The 21229-nt window shown below is 49.2% G+C and overlaps 1 protein-coding gene across 2 annotated transcripts in view; it reads right to left on the reverse strand.

The window, feature by feature from the left end:
- Positions 1-790: 790 nt before the first annotated feature.
- The window catches only part of VPS16 (VPS16 core subunit of CORVET and HOPS complexes), a 22068-nt gene continuing 1629 nt past the window's right edge, over positions 791-21229 (reverse strand). For both annotated transcript variants that reach the window (XM_024743080.1, XM_024743081.1), the window contains exons 2-24: positions 7319-7407; positions 6962-7059; positions 6746-6874; positions 6521-6665; positions 6281-6396; positions 6058-6180; positions 5872-5927; positions 5377-5466; positions 5186-5280; positions 4958-5034; positions 4370-4501; positions 4148-4275; positions 3982-4017; positions 3681-3789; positions 3383-3517; positions 3179-3287; positions 2991-3088; positions 2801-2908; positions 2401-2478; positions 2135-2304; positions 1957-2053; positions 1195-1298; positions 791-1079 (exon numbers count right to left, since the gene is read on the reverse strand). In XM_024743080.1, coding sequence (XP_024598848.1) covers positions 935-1079; positions 1195-1298; positions 1957-2053; positions 2135-2304; positions 2401-2478; positions 2801-2908; positions 2991-3088; positions 3179-3287; positions 3383-3517; positions 3681-3789; positions 3982-4017; positions 4148-4275; positions 4370-4501; positions 4958-5034; positions 5186-5280; positions 5377-5466; positions 5872-5927; positions 6058-6180; positions 6281-6396; positions 6521-6665; positions 6746-6874; positions 6962-7059; positions 7319-7407 — 2467 coding nt within the window. In that variant the 3' untranslated portion in view covers positions 791-934. The remainder of the gene's footprint in view (positions 1080-1194; positions 1299-1956; positions 2054-2134; positions 2305-2400; positions 2479-2800; positions 2909-2990; positions 3089-3178; positions 3288-3382; positions 3518-3680; positions 3790-3981; positions 4018-4147; positions 4276-4369; positions 4502-4957; positions 5035-5185; positions 5281-5376; positions 5467-5871; positions 5928-6057; positions 6181-6280; positions 6397-6520; positions 6666-6745; positions 6875-6961; positions 7060-7318; positions 7408-21229) is intronic.

The following is a 21229-nucleotide window of genomic DNA, read 5'->3' on the forward strand; positions in this document are numbered from 1 at the left end:
AGCCTCCATTGAGGGGAGTGGGGAGCCAGGGGTCTCCAGTTTGCAGTTCTTCCTTGACAGAACTGCCAAAAGGAGAATTCCATTCTCCTTTTCTCTTCAGCCCAGAGACCACTCAGAATTGCTCACCACTATCCAGGGGGCAGGGTTTCCAAAGGCTCCTCCTTGATCCCTCCAATCCAATGGCCACATGCCTCTCATTAGTCCTCCAATTCTCACTGTAGTGCAAACCAGGGGGGCCTTGCTTCAGGATCCCCTGCTCAGAGGGCCTGATTTGAGGTCCAGCTGAGTCATCCCTCCTCTGTCACAACAGCCAAGGAGAAGGTCTAAGACCCCCAAATGTCCAATAAGGTTTCAAATCCCAGTCTTGCCACATACTTGCTCCCCCGTCCTCGATCCTCTTCTGTAAGATGGGGTGATATTAACTATCTCACAGGGCTGTCTTGTAGAATAAATGAAAACAATGGTAAAGTGTTTAGCATGTTTCGTGTGTGTGTGTGTGTGTGTGTGTGTGTGTGTGTGTGTGTGTGTGTGTGTGTGTGTGTGTAATGCTTTTCAGTGTGGTTCTTGATGACTTGGTGCTTATTATGTTTTGTGCCATCTTTCCCCATAATCTTCCTAGAGGCTGTGAGCTTGAGAGGACTTTCCTTGGTAACTGTGGAGAGGGGTCTATAAATATCACTGGAGAAGCTCCCTCTCCAGTACCCCACAATCAAACACATGGTTCTGCTGAGGTATCTGGAAGGTTCTGCCTCCAGCTTGCTTTTGCTTAGAATGGACTTGCATAGACAAGTACTCTAAAAGGTTTCGACTTTATTTACAACCAGAACCCTCATTCTCACCCCAGCTCTTCGGGCTTTGCTCTGGGGGTAAGAGCTAGATGAGCAGTGACACTTCTGCCAGGCCCAGGGCTTGCGGAGATGAGCAGGCAGGACCCTCACTTCTTCTGGACTTGAGCCCGGGCCCGCTGAATCTTGTCAGCCGTGGCCCCATCTGTGGCTCCAGTGCAGTGGGACAATACGAGGCTCATCTCTGCCTCATTCCGGTGCTCGATGGCAACGTCTGCAGCCTGAGCCACGTCCCTGGGGTTTCAGCAGGAGGGGAGATGGTATTGCGCTGCCCAAGGGCACAAACCATGCCTCTCATCAGCCCACTGGCTTAGCCACCCAGCACCCTTAGGGCTCTCAGCAGACGCACCCAACGAGAAGCAAGGCCTTGACCTTCTGCTCGGGACCCACGCGGGAAGCATACTTTTTGGCTTCATACTTGTTGTGTTGTTTCATGCAGATTTCCACAAAGGGCTTAGGAGAGGGAGAGGGTGGAGAGGGAAGATAAGGCAGAGACCTCCTGTTCTCTCTCTTATGAGCAAAGTCCAGTGGATTTATTATCCCAATATATTTTATATACCCTTCAGTCTGTATAATGACCCCCCATTCCCACCCAACAGTTGTGATCTCAACATTCTTTGGGCAGAAACAACCTACCACAAAGATCTGTTAGAGCTTTGAGACCAATTATTTCCATGTGTCCACTCCACCATCCACTGCTACTCACTCACAGCAGGCACCTTCCTGCCCTCCCAGGGCCTGAGTTTTCTCTCATGGCTGCCCTTATCCCACCGACCCACCACACCTCTGAACCACCTGCCACAGAAAACAAACCCCTCAACATCCTCCACTGCCTCACATATGTGCCCTCCCTGTGCCCCTCCCCCCCAAACAGGACTTTCCTTCAGGCACGTGGTGTCCCTTGTGGCCCTCCTTGGGGAAAGCAGCTCATTCTCCCTCCCCCTCAACATTTGCAGGCGGACTCAGGCCCATCCTCCCATGTGCCTGGCCCAGGAAGCTCCCACTAGCTCTGCGGGAGAGCCGAACAGATGTGTGAACAGACTGTCTGAGCCTGGCCCTCTCCCCAGTACTACCTCACTGGAGGTGGGGTAGAGGGAGGGCCCCATCTCACCAGGTAGCCGATGGGTGATTTCTTGCTCTTAGAAAACTTCTCTAGCTCCTCCCAGTCTTCCAGATCTGCCAGGGCGGTCAGCTTCAGCCACCAGAGCCTGTGGGAAAGTTGGGGATGGAGGTGTTCCAGGAGGGGCAGGGGGTCCTGGGACCTATAGGCACACCACGCCCTCACCTACCTCTTGTCAGGGATGCGGAAGTCACGTGCCAGCTGCTCCGCGCGCTTGTTTTGGCCGCTGAGGATGAGGGTGGTGACCGTGTCGTGTACAGACAGGTCTAAGAACCGGCCCCCCAGCTCATCTTCTAGGCGTCGCTGCAGCCGTAGGAGCCGCATTTGATCCTCTGTGGCCTGGGGACAGGGATAAGGCAGGACAGGGATGAGAGGGACAAGGAGGGAAGACCGGGAGGGGAGGAGAGGAGGTTGTTGGAGAAGAACGGGACAAACCTTGGCTGCGAACTCATTCTTGGCCTTGTAGAAGGCGTCGGCTGCCGTCTGCAGAGCTGCGACTCGTCCCTCAATACGCTGCAAGGGCAAGAAGGGACACCTGAGCTCATAGCACAAAGGACCTCGGCCCTCCCACCCAGGCTATGGTTTTCTCCCCCATCGCTGTGCCCAGGGTTGCCACTGCCAGCCTTGGCCACTGGGCACACGGCTCTGCTGTCCCTAATGGAAAGACCAGCTCCTCTGGGACCAATCCCCAGCCTGGCCTCATGTCTTCTCAAGCTCTCCCCCCCACAGTGAGGAACAAATGGGGTATGTGCTGCATTCAAGGCCTAGACTCCTGGAGAAGGAGCCAGACCACCGGCCCAGCCCATGGGCCCCACCCGCCCTGCAGCCCTCAGACCTCCTCTGCAGCGTAGCTGGCTCGGACGTGGAAGCTGCCCAGCTCCTGGTGGTTGTCATCCTGATTGTAAAGGTCCTTCAGCGTCTCTAGCTCTTGATGCTTACAGAACTGGGGCCACAGCAGGTGGGCAGTCAGCAAAGCCAACTCAAGGGCTCAGGAGGCTCCACCCCACGCTGCCCCCTGCACACACCTGTCGGTACAAACTTAAGGCCATGGGCTGGTTCCGAAGCGTCATGAAAAAGTCTCCTCGGTTCAGCTCATTCTTCAGGTGCAGCAGCACCGTGAACACTATGGGACAATAAGGTGGGATGAGGGTCCAGCCCAGCCCCTTCCTCAGCCCAGGGTCCCCAGCCTTGTCCTCACCCAAACCCTGCTCACCCAGGTCAGTATCCCCACTCTCGATGGCCTTGCTTAGTGCCAGTTTGCTCCTCTTCATCTTTAGGAGAAGGGGAACCTGTTCCCCAGAGCGTGGCTCATATTCCAGCAGCTGTGGGGTGGGGAGGAAGGCACAGAGAGAAGGAGCTGGGCTGGGGACCTCTAACACCCACATCAGAGCATACAGGGAGGGCTAGGCACCCGCACCTTGATGGCCAGCTCCGTGCGGCCACAGCCATAGGCTCGTGCAGCAATGTCAGAGTAAGAGACACCAGGTGTGTCCCCCAGCTTCTGGTTAATGGCACGAGCAACATCCTCGTCAGACACGTCCTTCTGTTGTACCTGCAGAGGGAAGGGGGTGTCACACAAACCTGGCTCTCACCCCTTAACCCCCACCCCCACTGCCTTGATCAGGACCCACCCTTTCAGCTCTACACTTATTTCCTATACCTCACCAGGGCCTGTAAGCCCCTAAATGCCCTTGAACTCTGTCCTATATCCTCACCTTGTAGCAGGCCCAGTGGGCCAGGATTCTGCTGACGCCCTGCACTTCAGGAAGCCGCAGGTACTCACATATCTGAATGGCCAGGGGGTAAAGCCTCCGCAACACAAGCCTGGCAGACAAGGGAGGTGAAGGGCACAAGGGATAAAGTGGGGTAGAAAGAGGGCAGAGTGGTCCCAGCCTGTAACTCCAGCCTCCCAGATCCCAAGGAAATGAATCACGAGCAGTGACCACAAGAGCACACCACGGGCTGTAATGCCCGCCCACTTACAGCCCTCCTCCCAGCACCCTGGGCTTGCTGTACCTGTCCAGCAGCACCTGGATGGTGAGCTGCTTGTATCTGTATTTTATTTGGTTAAGGATCCAGTTGGGAGATAAGTCCTATTTGCCAAGGAACTTCAGGAGGCATCTCCATCCCCTTGCCCTTCCACCCCTGGAAGTAAACACCCTGTCAGCACACTTGGGGATACTGGCTATAGGTGAGGGGAATCCCGATGTGATAGTCCCGAATGGCATTGAGTACACGAAGGTCCTGACACATGCGCACAAAGCTGTCGGGTGGAAATCTGTCCAGGAAACACTTTCCAAAGGAGGCCGCCTGAAAAGAGCCAGAGGGCAAGAGAGAGCTTCCCTCTCTGCCAGCCCACCCCTGCCCAGCACCCCCTCCCTCCAGCCCTGCCATCCAGCCCAACCCTGAGCAGACTCTTCTGCATGTCTGGCCAGTGCTCATGTCCTGCGGCCTCGATGCACTGCTGCACGGCCTGGGGCAGCTGCCCCAGCTCCTGGATCTCCCGCAGGTACTCATCCGCCTTCTGGCTCTCTTTCTGGGGAGGGGGGAAGGTGCCAGGGACAGTGCATCATGACTGAGAACACCTCCATGTCTGGCCCCTAACCCCTCCGGGCTGTGGTTCAAATGGGCTGGTTTGGAAGGCTGCAGAGGCCAGACCCCAAATCCCCTCAGCCCACTCAGTCCTCCCCGCAAGGTGCCCACACACACCCCCATAGCAGCCCACAGTTGCCTGTGAGGGCCCTGAGATCTCTCAATAGAGCCCTGACTTGTGCCTAGACTGGGGGTTCCCTGCCCCTCCCTATCACCACACGAAGGACACCATGTCCCTTCAATCCACCTGAGCCAGCTCTCTCTAGCCCAACCCAGCCCAATGTCCTGTCTGGACCCCTGTCTTGACAGGTAGCACTTGGCTGCAGGGGCATGGGCTGGGCCAATTAGGGGAAGGGGAAGGACAGCATCCTGAGGCCCAAGGAGAAGCCCAAGGCTTTACCTCATATTCCTTCTGGGCTTCCAACAGTAGCGCTCCAGGGGCCATTGAGGCAATTTTAAAGATCTCCTCGCTGGCCACTGGGAGGAAATTGGTAAGTGGGAAAGGGGGTCAGGAAACCCTCATCCCTACCTCAGTACCCTGATCCTACTCCAGGGCACCGGCCCAGGGCAGCTGTGGTGCCGAGGAGCCCCTGCCCTGGGTCACCCGGCGCTCTTATGAGGGCCTCACCTGGAACCTCGTGCAAGAACTCATGGGTACTGCGGGAGAAGATGCGGACCCCATCCAGCTCAGGCACCAGGTAGGAGTCCTCATCCAGCACGAACCTGAGCTTGGTCAAGGTTCCTAAGAGCACCCAGAGATGGCGCAGGGCAGGCGACCCTCCTTCCCCCTCCTCACCCCCAGCAGCCCTCCAAGGATACTGGATGCCCTCAGGTGCGTCGCCCACCACCATTAGCCGCCTCTCCCAGGCTACCACAACGGCCCTCTCCTTGCTGCGAGGACGGCTGCACCTGTGGACAGCACCACACACACACACACACACACACACACACACACACACACACACACACACGCACACACACACACACACACACAGAGGGACATACAGGATGCCTGGTCCACAGCCATGTCTCCCACATCGCTGCTTATATCACTCTGCCTTGGGACAACCCTGCACAGGCTTGCTGCCGCTTATCCCATTCCTCTGGCTGACTGGTCTGCTTCCCTCTCATCCTGTGCTGTCAACTCCCAGGGGTATCTGGGGCCCACAGGGGACTGGCCCCTCAAATATGTACTGGCAGAGAAGACAAGATTCAAGCTCCACTTGGCTGGGTCAGTAGACAGGATGAATCAACATGTCCCAGGAGACAAGGCTATGTCCACTTCTACCCCCAGGATAACACCCTCATCCTCACCAGACCATCTGCTTCGGGGGAGCCCGGATGTTGCAGTTGAACTCACACAGCTTCTCCTGAAAGGGTGCAGGGAATGTCATGGTCCTGTCTCAGCAGTCACCAGTCTGGTTCAAAAGCCCTTCCCCTACCCACAAGAGATCTTTCCTAGACAAGGCATGGTGCCCCTGTGTTGTCCCAGGATCACACCTTAAGAGACGCTGTCCCCATCCAGATGTACCCTGTGTCTGTGAAGAGCGCCAGGTGTCTGTAGGTGAAGGAGACAGCCATCTGCAGGAAGCTGCTCACTCCTGGGGCTAGGCCAGGGGGTGTCTGGGGCAGGGCCGGGGAGGACACCAAAGATACTGACTTCTCAGAGACTCCCACTGCCTCCCCCAGTCCCTCCAGTTCACTCCCACTCAAGGCCTCTCACCACTGCAGAGCAGGCTGCGTGATCCAGGAGGTAAAGATCAGGTCCTACAGCCAGAAGAATGTGTGCCACTCGGTCCTGGCACATTGTGGTCCAGCATGATGGCGCGCTCTGCAGACCTGCGGCCAGGGAAGAGGACAACCTCAGGCTGACCAGAGCCCACAGTTTCTGCCTCTGATGGTCCCATGGACTGGAGGCACATTTGTGGGCAGTGAATGCTGCCTCAGGGGTGTCAGGGCTCACCTGGCACCTCTGGCATCCGGCGGAGTTTGAGGTCGCCCACGTTGGCACTGAGGGTGAAGCGGTGGGCCCCTGTGAGGATGGCCACCCCAGAACCAAACTCAGTATGGAAGATCCGGGCATCTAGAACCCGGTTCTGGAGCACCTCCTGGAGAGAGGGACCGTGGGTTGAGGGAGCCGCAGATTCCCAGACTCCATCCCTTTTCCCCAGCCCCCTGGGGCCCCTACATTGCCCATGCTGAAGTGTCTCCGGAAGTCACCATGAAGCCCATAAACCAGCACGACCCCGTCTTCCTGCACACAGAGCAGCTCCTCCTCAGCTGACCAGCCCAGGGACACCATGGGCCCACTCTTCCACTGCAGAAGAGAGGGAGGTTCCGGAAGCTGTCCTCGGGATGCAGAACCCTGTCCAGCCCCCAGCCGCAGGGCAGGCAGGGTGCTCACCAGCAGACTGGCCAGAGGCACACCAGAAGCTGAGTAGATCTCAAGAACTGGCCGTGCGCTGGCAGGCTTCTCCTTCCGCCCGGGGTTCCTCAGCAGCGCTGTGGTTTGAGAAGAAACCTTCTGTCCTAGCTGCCCAGGCCCACCCCATGTGAAGCAGGCCTTATGAACTAGCTCCTTAGGCCCTCCCCATATGCGGCAGGCCTCCCAAGAACCAGGACTAAAAGTATCTCAGTAGGGTGGAGTGGGGGTGGGTAGCATATGCCAGCAAGAACCACCCAACAGCAAGGACCCCAAGAATCAAGGACGCTGAGTTCATCCCGTGGTCCCAGAGCATGCAGTGCCAGAGGGGCGACTTACCAATGGGGCCCCCATAGGGCGCAGCGGCCACCAGGCAGTCCCTCAGTTCCTCCTTCAGGTCCCAGTCCATGCTATACAGCTCATATTTCCTGCCCACACAGTGACAAACAGAGATTAGACTCGTCATGATCCTGCATCCAGATGGGCTGAGCCCCAGAGGAGCCCCTAATGCCTCCATCTGTTCCCCCCCAAGGGGCAGGGAGGGGGGTGATGACTAGAAACAGCTAGGCCAGCTGACCACATGCATGCTTAGGGACAGCAGGTGAGGGAGCAGAGGGTGCTTGGAGGGCAGGCTGTGTGGCCAATATCCAGGGCACAAAGTGAGGTGGGACTAGGGTGGGGTGGTTGGCTTGAGCCTGCATTAGCAGGAAATAAGACCCTCCAGGAGGGCCTCCCAGGATAGACATCCTTTCTTCTATTTCTGGTTCTTAACACTGAATCTGGTTATGGGCTTTACACCCAGGGGTCCAGCTCAACGCCTGTTGATAATGAACTCAGTTTTAGAGGTACTGAGTGAGCAGTGCCTGAAAGAAATCCAAGAGGAGCTCTTTAGTAAGCCTAGAGCTAGGGAGAGTCCTGGGTTGCAGATGCCAATATATGAATGCTTGACTCACAGGAGGTAACTGAGATTACAAACTGGCAAACTGGCACAAGATGACTGCAATCTGAGATATGCATGGATCACCAAGAGACGTGCTGCATGGGAAGACAGAGTAGGAGGCTTGAGGCATGCCATCATTTGAAGGCTGGAGGTGGGGAAAAGGGGACAGAGAAGAAGTGGACACTACACCAGGATACCAAGAGAAGACAATGTTCAAGAAGGAGGGTGTTTCGGCTAGTATCATTTCAGGAAACTTCCCGTTAAAGATCAGGAAGATGTCCATCATTTCTTTCTATTGACATTCTTCTCGGCATTCTAGCCAAAATAATTTAAGAAAAAACCTCCAGAGGTTTCCATTTTGAAGAAGGAATGAGGTTGCTACTATTCATTTACAAATAACGAGATAGTCTACTTAGAACATCCAAAGCAGTCTATGGAACAATGAAAGAAAGAGCTCAGTAAGTGATCAACAAAAATCAATATTTTTTTTCTATACCAACTAGTTTTCTATACCATAGCAAGAACTAATTAGAAATATAACTCTTGATAGCAATAAAACTATGAGACCGAAGAATAAACCTAATAAACATTTTTTGCAAAATCAAATCAGTTTACTCAAGGATATAGAAAACATGAAGAAATATTCTAAAGGATCTATAAATGCACGAGAATTCCATTAAAAATCAGTCCAATTTTCTGGTGGGTAGGGAAGCACAAACTGATTCTACAGTTCATCTGGGGGGAGCAAAAAAATGTCATCTGAAAGAGAAAATACTGGATAATATTTAAGAACATTTGAAAATATGGAAACAGATATATATATCAGATATTGAATACACTTAAAAACTAAAGTTAAGGACTTCCCTAGTGGCACAGTGGTTAAGAATCTGCCTGCCAATGCAGAGGACATGGGTTCGATCCCTGGTTCGGGAAGATCCCACATGCCACGAAGTAACTAAGCCCGCGTGCCGCAAGTACCGAGCCCGCGTGCCGCAACTGCTGAAGCCTGCGTGCCTAGAGCCCGTGCTCCGCAACGAGATGCCACCACAATGAGAAGCCTGTGCACCACAACAAAGAGTAGCCCCTGCTCGCCGCAACAAGCGAAAGCCCACGCGCAGCAATGGAGACCCAATGCAGCCAAAAATAAATAAATAAAAACAAAAATACTTTTTAAAAAAAGCTCTAATTAATTGTAAAAAAAATGAAAATAAAAGTAAAAGAAAAATGGTCAAGGGCTATATCATAACTGTGAAAATATTTTAAAACGAAACATAAAAAACTTGAGAAAAATGTAAGCTAATATTTTCATAATGTGAACTATGGAAAAGTCTTTCAGAGTAAGACACAAAACCCAGAAATTAAAAAGGAAAAGACTGATAGACGTTATCACATAAAACTTAACATATGTATGTTAAACATTAATACATAAAAGTCAAGTGACTACAGTGAAAAAATCTGTAACATTTGTAACAAAGGGTTATCATGGAGAACACGTAAAGAACTCCTTTACAAATCAGTAGAGACAACACAATAGAAAAATAGTCAAAGGATATGAACAGACATACTTAACAACTAGGTAAATATGAATTTAAAAATTATTTTTATGTTTTGGCCATCTGAATGGCAAAAAATTAAGAGGTTAATAAATAACATGGAATATTGTTGAAGATGTGGAAAAATGAACACTTTCCTACATATTGGTGGGAGTGTAAAATGGTTCAACCCTTATGGAAGAGAATGAAGCACTTATGTATCCAATTTTTAAATGTGTATGCACTCTAACTTAGCAATTTCCTTCCAAGAGTCTAACCTATGAAACTACTTGCACAAGTACACAACGGTATGAATTCACTGCAGCACTGTTTAAAATAGTTTTTAAAAATCCTGGAAAAATCTCCTTAAATGCCCATTAAAATGAGACTGGTTAAATAAACTACTTATGCCCATTTTGGGGAATATTATGTGCCTATTAACAAAGTGACTGGGTACGTTCACATGAAGTGGCCTCTAAGATATATTGTTAAGTAAAAAAAAAGGCAAGCTGCAGTGCAGTATGAACCATATGAATCCACTTACACAATAAAACTCTGAGCACATATTTTTATAAGCATATTTACATATAATCACATGTATGTGTGTAAATACATAGAAGAACTCTCATAGGCCTCCACACTGAGCCAGCATGGAGAGACAGTGGTTACCTTTGGAGAGGGTGGTGAATGGGGGAGGGGAATAGGGAGACTGACAATTTGTAGGCTATATACTTTTGCATTATTTGAATTTTTCAACCCCATGTACATTTCTTTTGACCTTTTGTTACTAAAATCCTTAGATGAAATCTGATGGGAAGATAGATATCCAAACAGACCTAGCATGCCAGTTATCAATTCACTGACACATAGCTCCAAATTCACTCTTCCATATGTGTTTTGTGATAACAGACAGTATTCTTTTAAGAGTTTCTCCTTCACAGTGAGCCTGATGTTAAGCCTCCTCAGTAGAGGGCGCTGGAGGAACACTGCACGAGGAAGAGGCTTCTCCTGCTGCTTCCAGCAGGGCAGTCACCCAGCAGCTAGGGTGTGAGGACATCTGGCGGTGCTCTGACCAGCCATGCAGCAACCTCCAAGGCTTGCCCAGACTGGCTCCCTGGACAGACATGGCATTCCTGGCCTCCTGCCTACACCAGGCCCTACTCCCTCTGCATGCCAAGATGCCCGGCCACTGACTGCCCTGCCCGTAGCCTGTTTCCACTGACCCCCTCTGCACAACCATGCACCCAGTCACTGGTTGTGGCTTGCCTTACAGACACTAAGTGCTCCAGGCTGCCGGCATCAGCTCCCCAACTCCCTCTGCAAGCCCACACCACTGACCCCTAGTTGCAGCTCACCTGTGGCCCCTACCTGCTGAACCCCAGAGGGTTGCTTCTTGCTGGCCAAGCAACTGTGGACCAGCTCTGGCCCAGGGAAACCGGTAAACTTCACTGCCATCTGGTGGGCTGCAACTGTATTTTCTCTGAGGTCTGAAATGAACCCCAGCCTGGGGAAGGTCCCTCCTTCCAAGTTTGTCGTTTCTTGAGTACTCTCCCTTAGCCCTAGGCTACCATATAAAAATTTCTCACATCTTATAGTTACTCTTTACGACAGCTTAATAATTCCTTACATTTATTAAACTTGCCTGGTCTACATCTCTTGACTGGACCCAGACTAATTGGTGCAGGGAGTGGCCCCAGGAGACAGACCCCTAAAGATGGGATTTGAGGACTGGTTTGGTCATGTGCTTGGGCTTGGGTGCAGTGCCGTGTTCCCTGACAATGCAAAACGGATGCTAGTAACCCACTGCGTGCAGCAGCATCACAATTAACCAAACCTGTAGTTCAGTGTAGTGAAATGCCAAGTCAAACACGTGCTTGACTGTATGGCAATAACGATTATAAAGGCTGTGGTGTGGATGGGTTATTTTGAGTGCACTTGAACATTTACAAAGAGAAAATGACAAGGTTAGGTCCATTAACTTTCAGCTGCAGTCATGGTCTGAGAAGCAGAAAGCTTCTGTAACAGCCTAAAAGAATCTTATTTCTTGTAGTCACACAGCTGCTACTGCTGAAAATCAAAGACAGAATTTAATCGTACGGGTTGTCAAACAATGACAGTTAAATTCACTGGCACATGTGAAAGTTAGGGCACTAATTAGAAAAGAAAGGAATCCTGAAACTTGGAAGGGAGATAACTGGTTAGACCCAGATGAAACTGACAATCTTGAGGCGCCAAGTCATTCTGAGTCTTCCTCACCAGTGGAAGTAGCTTGCCCTCCTGTGTCCGAGGAGACTAGCCTTCCTCTACTTGAAAACCCTGTTATGCTCTCACTTGAGGTAGATGTCTTGGGAGCCTCCCTCTCCAAGGCTGACCTGGCTAACATTACTGCTGAGTGGTTAATCGGCCAAGAGCAGAGACCAATACGTGGTCCCAGTATGGCACCATTCCCAGGGGGAGCAGTCCGCAAGTCGATTACACTGGACCTCTTCCATCATGGAGGAGACAAAGATTTGTCCTCACTGGAATACATATTCTGGATGTGGATTTGTCTCCTTTACCTGTAATGCCTTTGCTAGCACCTACCATCATGGACTTACAGCATGTCTCATGTACCATGGGACTTCCTTGGTGGTCCAGTGGGTAAGACTCCATGCTCCCAATGAAGGGGGCCCAGGTTCGATCCCTGGTCGGGGAACTAGATTCCATGTGCATGCCACAACTAAGAATCCTCATAATGCAACTAAGAGCCCGCATGCCGCAACTAAAACGCAGCACAAGCAAAATAAATAAATAAATAAATAAATAAACAGAATGTCTCATCTACCGTTGTAGCATTCTGCAAAGCCTTGCGACTAATCAAGGACTTCACTGCACAGCAAAGGAAGTGCAGCAGTGGGCTCAGGTCCATGGAATCAACAAGTCTTACCTTATATCCCATTACCCAGAAGTGGCTGGTCTAAATGTACTGACGACTCACTTAAAGCACCAATTGGGAGACAGTATCCTAAAAGTATGAGGCCCTGTCTTACAGGATGCAAGCTTATGCTTTGCATCAGAGACCATTATATAGTATTATCTCCTCCACAGTCAGAATATGGGGGACCTGGAATCAAGGAGTGGAAGTGGGAGTGGCTCCTCTCACTATTACACCTAATGACTCTCATTAAAATATTGCTTCCAGTTTCACTAACTTTGAGACCTATTGGTTTGGAGAGCTTAGTCTCCAAGGGGAGAATGTTTCCACCAGGGGACACAACAATGGATTCACTGAATTAGAAGATAAGAGTGCTACCTTGGGGACTTCCCTGATGGCGCAGTGGTTAAGAATCCGCCTGCCAATGCAGGGCACACGGGTTCGAGCTCTGGTCTGGGAAGATCCCACGTGCTGTGGAGCAACTAAGCCCGTGTGCTGCAACTACTGAGCCTGAGTGCCACAGCTACTGAAGCCCGCGCGCCTAGAGCCCGTGCTCCGCAACAAGAGAAGCCACCGTAATAAGAAGCCCGCGCACTGCAATGAGGAGTAGCCCTCCTCGCCGCAACTAGAGAAAGCCCGTGCGCAGCAACGAAGACCCAACGCAGCCAAAAAATAAATAAATAAATAAATATATAAATATATATATATATATAAAGGGTGCTACCTTGCCATTTGGGGCTCCTTATGCCACTGAAACAACAGCCAAGAAAATGGGGTTTACTTACTGGTTGAAGTGATTATCCTGATGGCCAAGGGGAAATCAAGCTGCTGCTACACAATGGAGGCAAGGAGGACTGTCTGAAACCCAAGGGATCCTCTGGGGCACCTCTTAGTACTTACTTCCGGGTCTAACAAAAAAGGTTAATGAAAAACCTCAGCAATCAAAAAAAGCAGAATGGGGCTTCCCTGGTGGCGCAGTGGTTGAGAGTCCGCCTGCCGATGCAGGGGACGCGGGTTCGTGCCCCGGTCCGGGAGGATCCCGTGTGCCGCGGAGCAGCTGGGCCCGTGAGCCATGGCCGCTGAGCCTGCGCGTCCGGAGCCTGTGCCCCGCAACGGGAGAGGCCACGGCAGTGAGAGGCCCGTGTACCGCAAAGGGGAAAAGAAAAAAAAAAAAAAAAAAAAGCAGAATGACTGAGGTTTGGGTCACTTCACTATGTAAAGAGCAGAGCAGTGAAGGTTCTGGCTGAGAGCAAGGGAAATATGGGATGGGTAGTTGAAAAAGGAAGCCATAGATACTATGATCTTGTGACCAGTTACAGAAATGAAGACTATAGCCACTTTGTGTATTTTCTCTGTGTTTGTTGTATGCATGCGTTTATATATATATACCAGCCACTATCTTCTCTCCTTCCCATTTTTAGTTTATACACAAATTATTAGAGGTTAACTTTAAAATTCAATTTTTAGGTAACAGAATATTCAGTGGGACTGTAATGCAATTTGAGGAATAACTAATATAGTGATTGATACAATGACTGTTAAGACTGTATGTCTTCTAATTTTGGGAAAAAGAAGTTTACTTGTAAGAAGGATGGTATCTTGTTAAGCAGAAATATAAAGTTGTTTTGTTGTTGTGAGGGAGTTGAAGTGTAGAGGGCACTTGTGGAAGCTGATCAGCCAAAGAATGGACTGTGCCAGTTATCAAATTATTGCCTCCCAGCTCCAAATTCATCCTTCAATACATGCTCCACAGAGAGCTAGATGTTAAGCTTTCTCAGTAGAGGGCCCTGTAGTAAAGGGATATTGTAGGAGGAGGGGGGTCTCTGGCTGTTTCCAGCAGCTGCAAGGTCAGTCAGCAGTGTGGGTATGAGGACATCTGGTGATACTCTGCCCCAACCATGCGCCCAGAACACACAATCCCTTGGTGACCTCACAGCCTTGGCCTGGACTGGCATCCACCTTCCTGTGGTTCTCTCCACAAGACACCGCATGCTCCAGGTCTCCTGCTCATACTGGTGCCCCCTGTGCAAGCCCATGAACCTGGCCACTAGCTATGGCTCACCTGTGCCCTATCTGTGCCCAGGAGGGCTGCTTCCTGCTTGTCCAGTGACTGTGGACCAGCTCTGGCCCAGGCAAACCAGCAACTCCCCCACCATCCAGTGGGCTGCAACTATACCTTCCCCAGTGAGGTAGGAACCCCAGCTTGAGAAGGGCATTCCCCGCCCCCCAACTTGTCCTTCCTTTCTCCTCAGCCCTAGGAAAGGACAGTTTTATTTTATCTTATAGTTACTTTGTTATCACTGTTTAATAGTTCTTTATACTAAACTTCCCCTATTTAATCACTGTATGGTTTGTCTCCTAATTAGAATCATAGTGATATTAACTGTGTCACATTCCACAGAGCACTTGCTTGTCACAAGGGGGAAAACAGGTGAGGATGTGGCCATCAGCCTCCAAACTACCTGTCAATCTCAACTTCCCTCGTAGCAGACAACCCGATACAATGATGCCTCCAGATGAACACCACACACACATCACGTACAAGGTGTTTCTGCCAAAAACGTCAACCTGAATCTGATCAAGCCTTTAGATCTAACACACAGTTTCAGGAAATACAGGCTATAATAGAGAAAAAAGTTCAAAGGCACCACAAGGAAGCAAGGGGACAAATCCAGAAAGCGACTAGGTCTCTAAAACAAGTCAATGTCATGAAAACAAAGGGTAGGGGTGAGAGTAAGGATGATAATGTTCAAGTTTACAAGAGACTTAATTAAGAGAGATAAGCAGGGAATTCTCTGGTGGTCCAGTGGTTAGGACCCAGCACTTTCACCGCGGGGGCCCAGGTTCGATCCCCGGTCAGGGAACTAAGATCCCCGCCAGCCACGCAGTGCGGGCGTGGGGTGGGGTGGGTAAGCAAATGAATAATTCTTATTTGGGTCTCAATTTGAACAAACCAGTTATAAAAAGGCATTTTGAAGACAACTGGAGAGGTCTGAAGAAGGACTGGTTGCTAGATGATATTAAATGTTCGTTTTGTTTGGTGTGAAATAACACTATAGTTTTATAGGAAACTGTCTTTTTTTTTTTCAAAGTAATACACATTTAAGGTGTGACTATAATTTACTTTAAAATATAGCAGAAAATGTATTTGATTGAAAAGATGTCCGGATATTGCTTTTAAATGGTCCCAAAAAGTATGTGTGTGTTGAGGGATGGGGGGCAGGTAGATGAAGTGAATGGCAAAGTGCTGACACTTGTTGAAGCTGGGTGATGAGCACATGGATGTCCACTACACTACTTTTAGAACATTTACGTATATTTGAACTTTTTCTTAATTTTTTTTAAACTTACAAGTAGTTGAAGCAAATGTATTACAACACGATAACAATTTTTAAGCCTAAACAATGGCTATGGGTATTCACTCTACTATTCCTACTTTGTTGTACATTTAAAATTTTTCACTGTAAAAAGTTATATACAAATTCCAAGAAAAAAGGGAGGTCACCTCTATCCAATGCCCCTGGCAGTCAAGCTCAAATGAGGCCTGAGCTGTGTCCAGTGCAGTAACAGGATGTCACTGAGAAGAGGGTGGTCAGACCATAGTGAGTGATAGGTGGGAAGAGAGAAAATGGAAGCAAGTATAGGTGGCAGTTTTCAGACCTTTGGTGAGGTGAGGAGGAGGGACTTGTTTATTTTTTGAATTGGGAAGTTTATTTTTTGTTACGATGGGGAGATTTGAATATGGAGGTTGAGGTCTGAAAGGGAGCCCTTGGGGGTAAGGATTGTGGAAAACAATGTAGAGGTCTTCAAATTTTCCTGCAGCAAAGAAACACCTGGCTGCTTGTTAAAATACAGATCAAATTCCTAGGACCCAACCCAGAGATAATGGAGTAGATCTGGCCTAGGAAGCTGCATGCAGCCAGCATCTCAGGTGACCTTGATGCAGGGGGTCCTGTAACAACAGCTGGAGAAACCTGTGGTGGCAGGAGGGTGGATGGACGGCGCATGGTTTCTGAGAAGGCAGGGAGACGGGGCACACCTCCTCGGCAGGTTGGCAACACAACAGGCAGATTTCGTCAGGGGAACCCTACACTCTTCTAGGCAATGACTTCCAGCTCTCTGGGAAGCACAAGGTGAAGTCAGCGATTGGCAGGAGAGACCCAAGGAGGCTTTGGCTGCAGTCCAGGAGGTTAGCATCGACACAGACTGGGGTGGGAAAGAAGCGTACGGGTACAGGAGTAAGGGTCAGGGAGCGAAGAGCAGCAAAGCATGGACCACCTCTTCAAGCCTTCAAGGTAAAGAAGGCTTCTCAGGGACAGTGAGGTGACTCAAGCTATGCCTCGAGGTTGGCCTGGGGCGTGGATGGACAGACTGAGAGCAGCATCTCAGAAAAGTCTAGAGGTGAGGACTCTGTGACGTTAGGCCATATCTTCAGTGAGGAAGGTCAGCTACATATTTCTCCTCTACCTGCAGGTCCTGGAAGTGGAAATCCCTAGAGCAGCAGTAAGTGGACCCTGGGTCTAATACCAGAAAATCACTAAATCTAGCAGGTATGGTAGTCTCAATTCCAGCCCCCTCCAAGAAACAGTGACAAAATCCCTGCTGCAGTGCAGCTGAACTGCTGGAAAAGCACAGTCCACTGCAGTAAGAGAAGAGCTTGTGTGAAAATAGATGATCTCCAGCCTGTCCAGGCTGAGCTGTCAGATCACTGTGGAGGAAGAAGCGCATCAGGTCTAGCCTTGGGGAATAATCCATCAGTTCCAAAATCCCCAGGCCCTGAAGAGAGACCACAATCACCCCTGAAATCCCTTGACTCCAGCCTGCCTTAAAAATAAATACTACTAAAGTATCCTTGTGCTGGAAATGTAAAACGGTGCAGCTGTCATGGAAAACAGTAGGATAATTCCTCAAAATATTAAACACAGAATTACTATATGATCCGGAAATTCCACTTCTGGGTGAAAACAGGGTCTCGAAGAGATATTTGTACACCATTGTTTAGAGCAGAATTATTCACAATAGCCATGAGGTGGAAGTAACCCAGTGTCCACTGACAGATGAATGCATAAATGTGGTATATACATACAAAAGAATATTATTCAGCCTTAAAAAGGAAGGTAATTCTGATACATTCTACAACATGGATGAACCTTGAGGACAGTATGCTAAATGAAATAAGCCAGCCACAAGAAAGCAAATAGTGTATGATTTCACTTGTATGAGCTATCTAGAGTAGTCAAATTCATAGATACAGAAAGTAGAATGGTAGTTGCCAGGGCTGGGGGAAGGGGAGAATGAGGAGTTATCATTTAATGGGTATAGAGATTCAATTTTTTTTTTTTTTTTTTTTTTTTGTGGTACGCGGGCTTCTCACTGTTGTGGCCTCTCCCATTGCAGAGCACAGGCTCCGGACGCGCAGGCTCAGCGGCCATGGCTCACGGGCCTAGTCGCTCCGCGGCATGTGGGATCTTCCCAGACCGGGGCACAAACCCGCGTCCCCTGCATCGGCAGGCGGACTCTCAACCACTGTGCCACCAGGGAAGCCCTAGAGATTCAATTTTGCAAGATGAAAAAGTTCTGGAGATTGATTGCACAATGTGAATATACTTAACACTCCTGAATTGTACTTTATAATGAATAAGATAGTAAATTTTTTTTTTGATAGTAAATTTTATATTATGTGTATTTAACCACAGTTTTTTTTAATGTTCACGTTTATATGTGCAAAACAGACAAACGTACAAAGCCATAAAACCTACTAAAACAGTCAACCTCTCTTCTACGAAGAGTTCCACAAGTACGACATGTATCTTCAGTATCCTTCACCATAAAGGATGTTTCTAAGGGCTTCCCTGGTGGCGCAGTGGTTGGGAGTTTGCCTGCCAATGCAGGGGACACGGGTTCGAGCCCCAGTCTGGGAGGATCCCACATGCCGCGGAGCAACTGAGCCCGTGCACTGTAGCTGCTGAGCCTGCGCTCTGGAGCCCACAAGCCACAACTACTGAAGCCCCCACGCCTAGAGCCGGTGCTCTGCAGCAAGAGAAGCCACGGCAATGGGAAGCCCACACACTGCAGCGAAGAGTGGCCCCCACTTGCCACAGCTAGAGAGGGCCCGTGTGCAGCAACAGACACCCAATGCAACCAAGAATGAAAATAAATAAATACATAAATGAATAAAAATAAATTTATTAAAAAATAAAGTACCTGAAACACTGTGTTCGAAACCAAGCTCACCCTTTTCCCCACCAAACTCACTCTTCCTTTCTCATTATGTTAAGCCAAAAATCCAAGTCATCCTCGATTTGTTGCTCTTCCTCCTCCCTACTAAATGCAACTCATCACAACGTCCTTCAAGTTTACCCCCTTAATATCTCTCCTACTGGTCCCCTTCTCTCCATCTCCAGTGCTCACCACCATCAACTTCTCCTTGGTCTATTCCACCAGCCTAACCAGTCTCCATTCTTGCTTGCCCCTTCCAACTTGTCCCCCCATTGCCTCCAGGGGAACTTAAAACACACACACACACACACACACACACACCCTGCAAATCCAATCACATCAATCCTTTCACTTAGGCTTCTCACTGGTCTTCAGATAAAGTGGTCTCTTATCCTGTCTCCTTGTCTGTGGCACTCCAGCCACACTGGCTCTCTCTATTTAGGTCACTGAGAGTGTCCCTGTCTCTCTCGCTTCAGGACCTTTGTATATGCTCTTCTTGGATCCCATTCCCTGCACCTAGGTCTACTCATCTCCTGGATGGGGTATTGTTTCCTTCAGAAAGTCTTCTTTTCCTCTGACTTACCAATCTGTTATATGCTTTCTGAGGACCCTACACTCTCCTTTACCTCACTGCTTATGATCAAACAAATACAGAGTCATTAGTGGTTATCAACTGTCTCCCTGCTGGCTATAAGTTCTGAGGGCAGAAAGGGTCCATGTCTTTTTATTGGCCCAATATACATGCAGCGTGGCAAAGGGTTGGGCAAAATTATTTAATGGTATTATCCCAAACTGGGTTTTTAGAATAAAAGTGGTTAAAATTCTGGAGCCTCATAAGAACTAATCACCATTACCTCTCCTTGCCCTCCCAAATTAGTGATTTTTCCAGAACATTACTTCCAATGCAAAAGAATCCCATCCTGTAGATAGGACTTGAAATGTCCGCCACCCTGTTTATCATTCATTCACTTATTTGAACATGTATTAAGTCTTGGCGTAAGGTTATGCACAAATACAAATAAACCTAGTATCTGCACCTAAAATATTTTCTACTTATTTTATTTTCCTACTTAAAAACAAAAAACCTATGCTTTAACACAGGTTCTAGAAGAAGACCGGGCTCAAATCCTGGCTCCACTATCTGTGTAACCTGGTCACCTATCTTCTCTGTGCCTTGGTTTCCTCATCAGTAAGATGGGGTTAAAATAATGATACCTACCTCATGGGGCTGTGAGACTTAGACAATTTAATACACATAAAGTACTTAGCATGGTGTCTAGTACATAGAAAGGCTCAACACCCATTACCAAGAGCAACACATCGTCTGCAGCAAGGCTTATACCTCTACTCCCTTGGGGCGGTACAGTACAGGTAAGGGTAGGCTAGCCATGCAGATCATGTCTATGGCATGTACTCAACATTTACACTCATTTAAAACTTTATTGGGGGACTTCCCTGGTGGTCCAGTGGTTAAGAATCTGCCTGCCAATGCAGGAGACACGGGTTCGAGCCCTGGTCCGGGAATATCCCACATGCCGCGGAGCAACTAAGCCCGTGTGCCACAACTACTGAGCCTGCACTCTAGAGCCCACGAGCCACAACTACTGAAGCCCACGGGCCTAGAGCCTGTGCTCCACAGCAAGAGAAGCCACGCACTGCAATGAAAGTAGTCCCCGCTCGCCGCAACTAGAGAAAGTCCCCGCACAGCAATGAAGACCCAATACAGCAAAAAAAAAAAAAAAAAAAAAAGTAAAATTTTATTGGTGTATAAACAAAGCTAAGACTTCATATGATAACCAGGAGTTCTATGGCAATGAGGTCACCATTTTCAGTACTCTATTTAAAAAGCCTGTGTAGGCAACATATATTTTCAAAAGTAATACATATTAATTTTTTATTGATTGCCGCGTTGGGTCTTCGTTGCTGCGCGCAGGCTTTTCTCTAGTCGCAGCAAGCAGGGCCACTCCTCACTGAGGTGCACAGGCCTCTCATTGCAGTGACCTCTCCCACTGCAGAGCACGGGCTGCAGGCACACGGACATAGTTGCTCTGTGGCATGTGGGATCTTCCCGGACCAGGGCTCGAACCCGTGTCCCCTGCATTGGCAGGCAGATTCTTAACCACTGCGCCACCAGGGAAGCCCCAAGTTAATATTTTTAAAAGTATATGCTGTGTCGTAAACACCAAATTACATGACCTATGTCAACTGACAACCCTTCTCCACAAAAAGTTTAAATCACTGTTATTTCCTACTGACTTCCCTGATTTTTAACTAAATTTTTGCCACTTTTTTCACATTGTACAGGCACATTTATAAGAATCAGAAATAGGGGCTTCCCTGGTGGCACAGTGGTTAAGAGTCTGCCTGCCAATGCAGGGGACACGGGTTTGAGCCCTGGTCCGGGAAGATCCCACATGCCGCGGAGCGACTGAGCCCGTGCGCCACAACTACTGAGCCTGTGCTCTAGAGCCCATGAGCCACAGCTACTGAGCCTGCCTGCCGCAACTACTGAAGTCCAACCACCTAGAGCCTGTGCTCCACAACAAGAGAAGCCACTGCAGTGAGAAGCCCGCACACCACAATGAAGACCCAACACAGCCAAAAATAAATAAATAAAAAAAAAAAAAAAAAAAAGAATCAAAAAA

The sequence above is a fragment of the Neophocaena asiaeorientalis genome, unplaced genomic scaffold (assembly GCF_003031525.2).
Source record: "Neophocaena asiaeorientalis asiaeorientalis breed wild unplaced genomic scaffold, Neophocaena_asiaeorientalis_V1.1 scaffold82, whole genome shotgun sequence".
Lineage (NCBI taxonomy): Eukaryota > Metazoa > Chordata > Mammalia > Artiodactyla > Phocoenidae > Neophocaena > Neophocaena asiaeorientalis.